The sequence below is a fragment of the Coffea arabica genome, chromosome 6c, assembly GCF_036785885.1.
Source record: "Coffea arabica cultivar ET-39 chromosome 6c, Coffea Arabica ET-39 HiFi, whole genome shotgun sequence".
Lineage (NCBI taxonomy): Eukaryota > Viridiplantae > Streptophyta > Magnoliopsida > Gentianales > Rubiaceae > Coffea > Coffea arabica.
The window spans coordinates 7,430,330-7,440,816 of record NC_092320.1 but is presented as its reverse complement, the minus strand read 5'-3'; the positions used below and the strand labels follow the sequence as shown (position 1 = coordinate 7,440,816).

At 38.2% G+C, this 10,487-nt stretch overlaps 1 protein-coding gene across 2 annotated transcripts; it reads right to left on the bottom strand.

Annotated features, from left to right (window-relative positions):
* Window positions 1–1,883: 1,883 nt before the first annotated feature.
* On the bottom strand, window positions 1,884–9,998 carry LOC113692535 (probable sucrose-phosphate synthase). 2 transcript variants are annotated; one of them, XM_027210952.2, is made up of 13 exons: window positions 9,649–9,998; window positions 9,432–9,521; window positions 8,175–8,416; window positions 7,863–7,926; window positions 6,954–7,649; window positions 6,164–6,277; window positions 5,919–6,050; window positions 5,651–5,827; window positions 4,901–4,954; window positions 4,772–4,834; window positions 3,735–4,661; window positions 2,957–3,084; window positions 1,884–2,524 (listed from the first exon to the last, which is right to left on the bottom strand). In XM_027210952.2, exons 1-13 carry the CDS (start codon window positions 9,829–9,831, stop codon window positions 2,245–2,247), a joined length of 3,150 nt encoding a protein of 1,049 aa, XP_027066753.1. In that variant the 5' UTR covers window positions 9,832–9,998; the 3' UTR covers window positions 1,884–2,244. The 2 variants fall into 2 exon arrangements, with proteins under 2 accessions (XP_027066753.1, XP_071908644.1); XM_072052543.1 differs by lacking the exon at window positions 9,649–9,998 and having other exon boundaries at window positions 8,175–8,452.
* Between the last annotated feature and the right edge of the window lie 489 nt (window positions 9,999–10,487).

Genomic DNA, 10,487 nt, shown 5'->3' with positions numbered 1-10,487 from the left:
TTATTGTATCTTTTACTTCCTTTTCAGTGAAGTTATAGTTTGTTCCACATTTATATATATAGGACCTAAACCCTAAAATGAAAAAAAGGAAAAAAAAAACAACGGGGAACTAAAAAGAGAAAAATTTTTAATTCTTCCTTTTGCGTGATCATATGTTGTAGACACCATTGAACCGTTAGAAAGGTTACGAACTGTAATGCATAACAAATAGAAAAAGCTAATGTTACGAGATTAGAAAAACTATTTAGAACCCGTTTGGAATTATGGTAACTTATTAAAAATACTTCACCTTATAGAAATTTTAATAAGAGTGCTTACTAAGTGTTCAAGTACTTTTAACTATATTGTTTGGATGTATAGTTCAATAAGGACTTATTGTATTGGATAATATGTCATTTTAAAATTTTCGAATGTATTTATCTCTTTATTTAGTTTATAATATATGATACAATGATTCAATTTAATGTTTCGTTTTTTTAAATACAAAAGTTATTCTAAAAGCATCAAAATTTAGTTTTTGTTAAAAATATTTTTTAAAACCAAATGTTCCATTTCTAATTTTACGGGATTACTTTTAGTATCTGAAAATGCTTTTGATATAAAAGCACTGCAAGTCCAAACAGGGCCTTAAATGCGAAGAATGAGCGGTTAATGCATTTGAATCACAGTACAAAATGGAGATTTTTTGTCTCATGGTAGCCTGCTTCAGTCCCCTTACGAAACTTTCGTTACTGGGTTAGTTATCCACTTCACATGTTTCTAGCGATTCACATGGCATCATTAAATGATACAAGTTTTGAATAAGAATTTACAATGCACTAGGACGCCTTTGTTGTTGATCATTTACTCCGAGTACGAAATGGCTAAGTTATCAATCATTAATTGCAAATTTGCAGTGCATCAATTCACCAGGAACTCGTAATACCATGTCATCGAATTGCGGGGAACCTCTCGACGTCGATGGCCCTGAGTTTTTAAACTGTGTGGGTACACCGGAGCTAAGGTCGGTGAAATTAATCCACTTGGCTGGTCATAGTTGCATGATGGATGTCAACGCCTCCGAGAGTAATGTAACTTCAATTCATCGTACTAGTAGACTCGTGGTAGCAGTAGTACTGTTTGTGACCACTACAACAAGAATTAATTAATCAGTTGCTTTGAAGCTTTAAATATTTTGGGCGAAGTGAAATAATCAACCAGAAAAGGCTTCATAAAATGACAAATCCAACATCCATAACCATTTTGCGGAGGAGGCTCCGACTTGTATGCGGCAGGCATGGCACCACCGAGGCCGCCATATAAATCCAGACATGCACTTGGCAATTGCCCATAATTCCTTCCCTTTTAGAATATGTATGTATATCGCTGTAGTACGTACTAGACTAGTATTTCTTTTGGGCGAGTAATCGTTTCCTCTGTAGCAGCATAAATTTCGGGATCGGAGGAGGCTTTGGCGAAAAAAGAAATGCGTAGCTGTAATTAATCTTTGGAAATTTTGATGGCTTGTTTAGCAATAATATGTTTTCTGCCTTCGCGTTACGCTAAGCTAGTTTTTCTTGTTTTGGTTGGACTTGACAGAAACAATCAGGTCGAGGATGCTGAAGTGGTCAAGGAAGGACGGATTACACATGTTTAATGGCCGATTTCTGTGGTTACAGTTCTTGCTTGCTGTATATTTGTTTCTTGTTTGTGCTTTTGTCCGGTTGCTGTATATTTGGGCGATTTCTTGTTTGTTTTGCTGTATATTTGTTTCTAGTTTTTCTTGTCCTGAGGTTGAGTGTGCCCATTTAGAAGGTGAGAGCAAACATAACCTGTCATTCCGTCAAAGAAGAAAGAAAGACGTGCATGTAATTGTGCGAGACATTCAAAGCGTAATCCCACACTCAACCTGGAAAGGAACAACTCATTGATCCTATAGCTTTCAGCATTACAACGATGTCTCCCTCAACTACGATACAAAAAGGAATTTACAACACCTATACGGCATAACTTAGTTGGCCACTTTAGTTTAACCCATTTATCAACAGGTCGAAAGCACCAACCGTGCCAGTTTCAAAGCAAGAACGAAATTAACGAATAGAATCATACACTGATGGTTTTTATCAGGGTATCATAACAAGGTAGCAAAACTTTTTGCTTCGAGGATCTTGGCAACTCTACGAGCAACGGAGAAACAGGCCAATTATTAACACGATATATATAGTTCATGTCAAACTTTTCTGTGATGTGCGGAAGTGCAAATTTCTAGCTTTTGAGAACCCCTAGCTTTTCCAACGAGTCGCGCAGCTCAGCACTGCTGCAGTCTTCACTTGTCTGAATAAGGTTCGGATTGTCAAATGCCACCACATCGGTAAGTGGGTAGCTTCTGTTGGCATGAAGTTGGCTGCTTTCTCCACTGCAAACTCCTTTCAGTATCACAGACTTATGCACACCACCAAGTAATCCTTCATAATCAGTGTCCCCACTTTCTCCAACAAAAACCACCACTTTTGACAAATCCATACCCCATCGAAGATACAGGTACCTAAAGAAGATGTTTAAGAATCACATGTGATCAAAAAATCTTTCAAGTATAACAGAGAAAATAGTACTTGATTTCTCTCATGTTCAAGAAGACATTTTCCAGTACAGATGTGCTATAGCTAACTATATGACCTGACACACAAGCAGCAAGAGGAAAAAACAGTAGAGGCTGTCAACATGATTACTTCCTCCATTGGTATATTCTAAGAATCAATATTTATGGGCATGACCAGTAATACTAGCTCAGTTGTCAATGATAAAAGCTATACAAACTACGATCTCAGAGTTCTCTTTCAGTATTAGGAGGATGGTGCATTGATTGCAAGTATCAAAGCTAAAAAGCAAGATGACTTGAGGAAACAACAGGAAAATAATACAGAACTAACAGTTCTGAAAGAAAAACGCCATCCTCATTAGTATATCAGAAACAAACCTGAGTGCCTGGCAACGAGCTGCTAGCACTGGAATGACATTAATCTTACTCCCGTTTTGACAATAAATCACATGACAACGAAGAGCCTGAATCCTCATTACTTTCCTGAGTTCCCTCACTGGAGGAACCTGTAAAGACAAAATTATTTTTCAAAAAATGTGTTTGATACTCTCCTAGAAAAATGCACAGAGTTTATAGTCACTGAAATAAATCAATAAGTTATTAGAGGCTATATACATCTCATGCAAAGGACTAAAAAGAAAAAAAAAAAACATATCGGACCGCTTGCATAAGCATGAAAAGGACTAAAAAGAGCCAAGTTCTCTAGAATGTGCTATGATTAAGCAAAAGATCTCTAAGAACATTGAATACAAGTACCTAAGGTGGCTATCCAGAAAGGAGGATTTGAATTACGAAACATAAACCATACATCTAATAAATTTAGAAGCATGAAATCAGCAGTAGGCAATAAAGTAGCTAGAAAACTGAAGTAAGAACCTTGATGAAGGGAACATTCAAAAGTATGAAAAATTGCTACTGTTAAGAGAATTTTATAAAAGAAAGCTACTAGTAAAAAGTGGTTGCATTGAGCCAGAATTCGAAACTAAGAAAATAATAATCTTGAACAATGCTACATCAAAATTTGATTATGAGGTTCATCAATGACTTCAACAACATCAACCACAGAGAGCTCACAAAACTAAGTTCCACAATCCACTCAGAGAGAGAGAGAGAGAGAGAGAGAGTAGGTGCTGAAGATAGGAATTTGGAAACTTACCACTCCTGGCTTGCAAACTTTAAACGAATAGCAGTAGTCAGCTGAGTTCTTTTCATCTTCAACCACAATGTGTTCTTTGTCATCGCCCTTCTTATCAGTAATTGAGGCCGCCCACCGCACCAATGTCTTCCTCAACCCTTCACCACCCCAGCGGTATTCAATATGTGAATGGTAATACAAGTCAACTATGAAAGGGTTCTCATCAGAGTGAAGTGATGAATAATAAAGATCACCACCACTGTTGCAAATAAAAGCATCAAAATCAATAGGATTCAGACGCTCTGAAACCAGAAAAGAATGTAGTTCTGACAAGTTAAAAGATGTGGCTAATATAAATCCTATAGAGCCTTCTGCCTTTTCCTTCTCCAAAGCATCAAAAATCCTTTTGACACTTTCTGAAAGGGCACCACAATCCACTGCAATTACAAACATGTATTTCCTCCTCCTGAGTGCTGGGAACTTACCAGCACCAGAGTTTTGGTCACCTTTGTCTGTGGAACCAGATTTCTGGGTACTCTTCTGCACGCCCCTGGACCAACTCAAAACTGCAGTTTCTAACTTGCTTTTTCGATCATCAAGATCCAAAGACCCATCACCATTTTCCTTACCCACGTTTTTATCCCCATCAAGTGAAAACTTCAAATTCAAAGATATATCCTGTATATCTCTTAAGGAATCACTAGGTGAATCAGATTCTGAATTTTCATCATCATCATCATTTCTCAACCATCTTGGTTGCCTTGGTTTGCAACTTGCTATCTTAGTTAAATATGTTTTACAATGTTCAGGCCATGAGAAAAGGTGAATGTTTTTTAATCCATTTGCCCTGCATTTTGCCCAAAGTTGCTTGTCAGCAACCAGCTTCAAAAGAGCATCAGCAATGGACTGTTGATTATGTGGATCAACAAGAAGACCGTTGTCAAGAACCTGTCAATGACAGAATATTACTCTGACAGATCTTGTCTCCAGAGAACTTTCCACAATATCATGTAAATCCTTCATGGTAGTTAAATTTGCAAACATAAACATTTGCATACCCTGTGTATGTCGACAGGACCACCATTTCTAGTTGCAACAATTGGCAAACCGTGAGCTGCTGCCTGTTGAATAGAAGATAAATCATTGGCGCCATAGACAAACTTAGATCAGTTTCCTGAGAAGGTTACCTCTATTAAAGTAAGTCCAAAAGGCTCGATGAAAGCTGGATTAATAAAAACACCCTGCCAAAACATAACTAAATATGGTTAGATAACTAAAGATGCATTTCCTCCAGGAATGCATATCTCCAAGCAAATATGTACAAGGCCTCCTGGATTGACATACTCATAAGGATAGCAAACGTTTATAGAAGACATACAAATTGGCATGAAATCTAGACAATCTGCAAGCTACATTAATACATTACTTGTGCTGTTTACTACTTTTCACTATATAACAACGAGTTCTCAATTGATGGCATGCCTATAGTTGCCTTTCACATTTGTTCTTGTCCAATCATTCAGTTACCAACCTGCTTGATTGCATACCAACCTGCTTCTCAACAGATGGATAAATCTACCACTAGGCAATGTACAACCACCACTATTCATCATTAGCTATAACGGTAAAAGACAGCAAGGAAAAGAAAGGTACCCATCAAGTGAAGAAGAAAGAGGGAGCTTAAACCACTCATAGCATACAGCTGTCAATGACCCTCTCCTATTCATCTTATAAGCGATCAACAAACAAAAAGAATGCCTGAACGCATCACACAGCACCATCCAAATGTACTAAAAGACAGATTAAACTCAACTACGTGGAACTGTAATCACACTGAGTCAGAATCGGTGACAAATAGCATATGTTCCATGCACCATGCAGGACAGAGATAAGTTTGGCAACATTTAAATTGAGAGAAGAATAAGAAAACAGATTACCTTCGTCTTTGCTGCAAGACGGTATATGTCAGGAACATCGGACTGCTTGTGATGTTTTGGATATGCCACTTGACCATAAAGATCATACTTGTCTATCAACTTTAGTATTGAAAGTAGAACAGAAGCACTAGTGCTTGACATTTCATCAACATCATCACGGTTCCCCATTATCAATGTCTGCAAATTACAAAGAGAAACAGCTCAATCTACTTTTGTCCCATATTGAGGGGAGGAAAAAAAAAGGAGTCACACTAATAATCCAACTCACAAGGTTAGCAAGTTCTTGAAGTGGACGACATTCACCAAATGCTTTGACCAATGTCGTTAGGTTCTTTTTGGGATCTGGCCTGGCAAGGGCTAGTATCATAGGCTTTCGTGGATTTGTGAAGTAGCGCATTATCTGCATGACACCACAAAAAGAGAACTTGCATAACAGCAAAAGGAGAAAGAAATAAATGAACAAAATTAAGAGGAATGCAGCTGCAGATTAGGTATTATCAAGAAAATTAAGACCTCTCCCCAAATATGTGGATCCGGAGACTTTCCATCCTCATTTCCTTCCGTCTCACCATCCATGTCACCATCATGTGGGACAATGTGATGGAACTCCATCCCAGGAGGAATTACCTGCAAAAGAAATATGTATATCACATAAAGGACTTGATACTTCACTTTCCAGCTGATCTTAGAAAGGAGCCAATCTGATCAACCAACTCTCAAAAATTTGATCCAATATCAGAAAGAATTATGAGAGCTTAATACATGAGATAACTTATAAGTCCATGAGCAATTCTAGTTTGTTGCATGCTTCATCTCTCAAGAATTAAAATGATATATGGTGACTAAAAGTTACAACCAGGGTCATAAATCAAGCAAATTCAGGAAATGCAATTGCAGAAGCAGCAAGAAAAATAAAAGAATCAGCAAAGGAGTCAACAAAGGCAGACACTGCTACAAAATATTTATACTTGACAAGGAGCAACAGGAGTCTATATACATTATTCTACAAAAATAAGGAATATACTAGACTCGAAGTGCATAGCATCTTTTCAACCTTAGCTTAGTCAAGTACAACTCGCTTAAGCAGAAAAAGTATCCAACTTAACATGTATAGGCAAAGTTGAAAAGCATATTTAAGAAAACCAGCAGTGTCTTCCACCAAACTCAACATTTGATCTCAATCGTAGTAAAAAATTATACAATAATTGAATAAACAAACAAAGATTTTGTGGTTTACAAACATTAAACAGATAAAATGTAACTTCATCAGCCAGTATAGTTCCAAGCAAAAATGAAAACTTACAGCCATTCGAGGCATGAATCTGCCATAACAGCTAACATTGCGCCTGATCCTAGCCCGCAATTTCCTTCCCAGGATTGGATCAAAGCCATCATATAAACGCCATTGCTCCTCAATCTCCTGTCTTGTGCTTGTTATGACAGTTTCAGAGGCATCAAGTGATATCTCCTCTGCCTCTATCCTGCGCATTATTTTGTACGTAGAATTTATTTCGTCCCTTGACAGTCTACCCTGTCTCAAAAGTTGCTCCAACTTATCTCGACCAAGGGAATGACCAGTGAAAAGCATGGGAACATTTAGAGCCCCAGACAGAAGAGCTGCAGAATCACCAGCATCTGCATAATGTCCATGAATAGCAACAGGCCAGACAGGATGTCCACCACCAACTTGCTCACCAAGAACTTTGGACATCTGGATTATATGGCTAAGTGCACCATCAACAAATTCAGAAAGGTAAGGCCACAGAAGCTCCTTAGGAATGTATTTGTCTCTAGGGCCAAAAGGAATGCGAATAATATAAGCCCCACTGCTCTCCCCCATCTCATTTAAACCTTCTGAATTTCTAGGAGGCAGCATCTCGGTGGGTTCACCGTAACTCCAATCTACTTCCAGTGATGATACCTGCCTCGTAAGTAAATCAACCCGATATACACCTGGCATTGAACCTAAAGCCCTTGCAAGTTCGACTACATACTTCACCTGAAATGCATGAATCCCAGTGTCTTACTCATTTCTTTTGGATAAGCAGCTAGGTTACCAAAAACGAAACAAAATTTTAATGAAGTACCTTACCTAAGATTCCTTGAGCAACTATGAGAGCACAAAAACTACCAGAAAATGCTGTCTAGCAATCATTCAATGAATGGGACTAGGCTTAGTACATGATAAACAGGATCTTATAACCAAATATACCTGACCACCAGTATCAGAATCCCGTCCAAGCTCCATGTTTTCGCCACGAATCAGTCCATGAAGGCTGCAATAATATTATGTGTTAAAGAAAACAGTGAGGATAATCACGTAGACAAGATATCACAAACAGCATCATATGAAACAGAACAAATCTTTCCAAATTCTCAAAACATTGCCAGCAATTATCATTAAACTGATTTACAGGGAAAGACTGCAGAGGACGTTATGAACATCACGTTAGAAGAGCCCTTTGAGATCATCCCTCTCTCAGCATTACAAAGTAATGAGCCCGTAATGTGTGAACTTCTATACCTTATCAATACAATATACCACTTCTTTTCCTTCTGTTGACTAGCCCATGCTTCCATTGTTTCAACAGAGCTTATTCTGGGCAATCGACCCCTATTGCTCTCACCATGTGCCAAAAAGTCACCAACTGTATCTCCTTTCTCCCCCTCTGATAAGTCTTCAGACATATCAGCAACTGCTTCTCTGCGGCCCCTTTCACGTTCAAGACGGCGTTTCGCCATCCTCTGAGCTTGCTCTCCCTCAAGCTACAAAAACAGACCAATAATTCCATTCTTCTCACACTGCTACCATGCACAGATGAGAATCAAGAAATCACATATTTTATGCATTTCTTTGACAAGAAAAACAAAATGGCATGTGTTAATCGTCCTTTAAAGACCATAATGGAAAAGAAAGGCAAGTTATACTAATTCCCTCGTGCACTAATGACTAACTTCCTGTTTTGGATTCCCAGAATAGTTTCTTCTAAAAACACGAGAATTTAACTTACTATTATTCATTTGAATTCCAAAACTAATTAACTTTCACACTTTAATGAGTCTACCACCATGTTTGCATCCTAAAGTGCTCAATAATGACAATAAATTCTGACGACATCTTGAATGGCCTCATGGCTGAAGTTCTCAGCTTGCTCAACCAAAAAACATGTCATTATTCCAGTACACGAAATTTTGGGCAGAACTCACAAATATAAAGCTAATATCATTTTCGTTCTCCACTCTTCTACACAATAATTTACTGATTTTGCTCTGAATTCAAGTACAAGAAACAAAAAATAGGGTAATGACGTAGTGTAATCGATTAATAAAAGCAGTGACAACCTCTATGGGGAACATATAATGACTTTATGGCAAAATCATTTCAAGAAAAAAGGTTTTAGGGAAAGAAAAAATGTTTAATACATGCAGTAACAGAAGTACAGACTTCGTACTTTTTGTGAGTTGTCATAGAAACTGACGCCACAAGAAAGAGAAATAAAAATACTCATAACAATAGCAGACCAATGTTTGTTCTTTTCTACATGACACACTCAATACTTGATGAAGCATGCAAGGTCACTTAAAATTTTGAGCCCTATCATCCATGCAACTCGAATTTGTTTATTTCAGCTATCACCGTTGAAATAAACGCACCAATATGCACATAAATCTAAAATTCCATCAAATTGAATCAAGCATATCCATAATAACTATATTTTAAACAGATTTCGCGCTAAAAATTAAAAAAACAAAACAAAAAACAAATAGGCCAGTAGAAGACCTGCTTTTTCTGGCGAGCCAAATTCCAAATACGCCAGCACAAATTCTCAAGCCTGGTATTCCTCTCTTGCGGACTCCGGGTCGCTTGCGCCTATCCAACGTTAAAAAATCATTCATCCATTCATAAATCTCAACTCGAACACCAACTTCCTTTTTCGTCATTCTATATAGTTCAGAAAAACAGGGTAGCAGACTAGAAGTAGTGGTGGAACACTTACGCGGGCCCAAGAGCGGTGGAGATCGGTCTCATCAAAGCCGGTGATGACCTCCTCCACGAAGTAGCGAGTTGGGCTGAACCTCCCTCTTTCTCTGAGCAGCAGTGACGACTTGGCATCATCAATCCCTGGTCCCACATCTAATATCGCCTCCAAGTAACTGTTTATCCAGTCATTTCCCGCCATCACCACTGCCGCCGCGCACCAGTTACGCTCACCACCACCACCACCACCACCGCGCTCCTAGAGTTCAGATATACACTATTTACAGGCAGAAAACAAACGAAAAGAAAAATGGCTGGGGCTCTGGAAATTTCTGGGTTTTGAATAATAGGGATGGGGGAGAGTGGAGACGTGATGCAAGGACACAGTCACTGGTAAATTGATTTTTGGGAGAAAAATGAAACAACAGAGAGAGCGGTGGCAGCGGAGTAAGAAATGGACGCCACGTATATAGGAGTGTGTGATTTCCGAGACCGTAAAATACCGCTACCACATTCATAGGGGGTTTTTAACCATTTCCATTTTTATTTAAAGTGAATTTTGACATACCTCTGCCACTTGAGGTCTGTACTCTTTGGCAATTGGAAACACCTCCCATTAACTGTTCTTAATTATACCAAAGCCCATTTGTGATTGTTCATCAACCATCGCCATATTACATGCATATGATGAATTTTGCCAGTGATTTCCCATTCTCTTCTCGTTTTTAAATGTTTTGATATTGATTGAATTTCTCCATTTGATAACATGTACACTAAGTATTTTATTATATCTATATTAGTTGAAGGTTTGAAAAACTATTATGATAAGCTGCACTTGAGAATTTTTACGTATGCTAT

Excerpts from the sequence above, each read along its gene's own strand:
- LOC113692535 (XM_027210952.2), bottom strand. The coding sequence starts at position 9,831 with ATGGCGGGAAATGACTGGATAAACAGTTACTTGGAGGCGATATTAGAT. Across the intron at positions 8,417-9,431 it reads TGGCTCGCCAGAAAAAGCAG|CTTGAGGGAGAGCAAGCTCA; the intron begins GTCTTCTACTGG and ends CTGTTTTTGTAG. Across the intron at positions 4,662-4,771 it reads GTCCTGTCGACATACACAGG|GTTCTTGACAACGGTCTTCT; the intron begins GTATGCAAATGT and ends TGTCATTGACAG.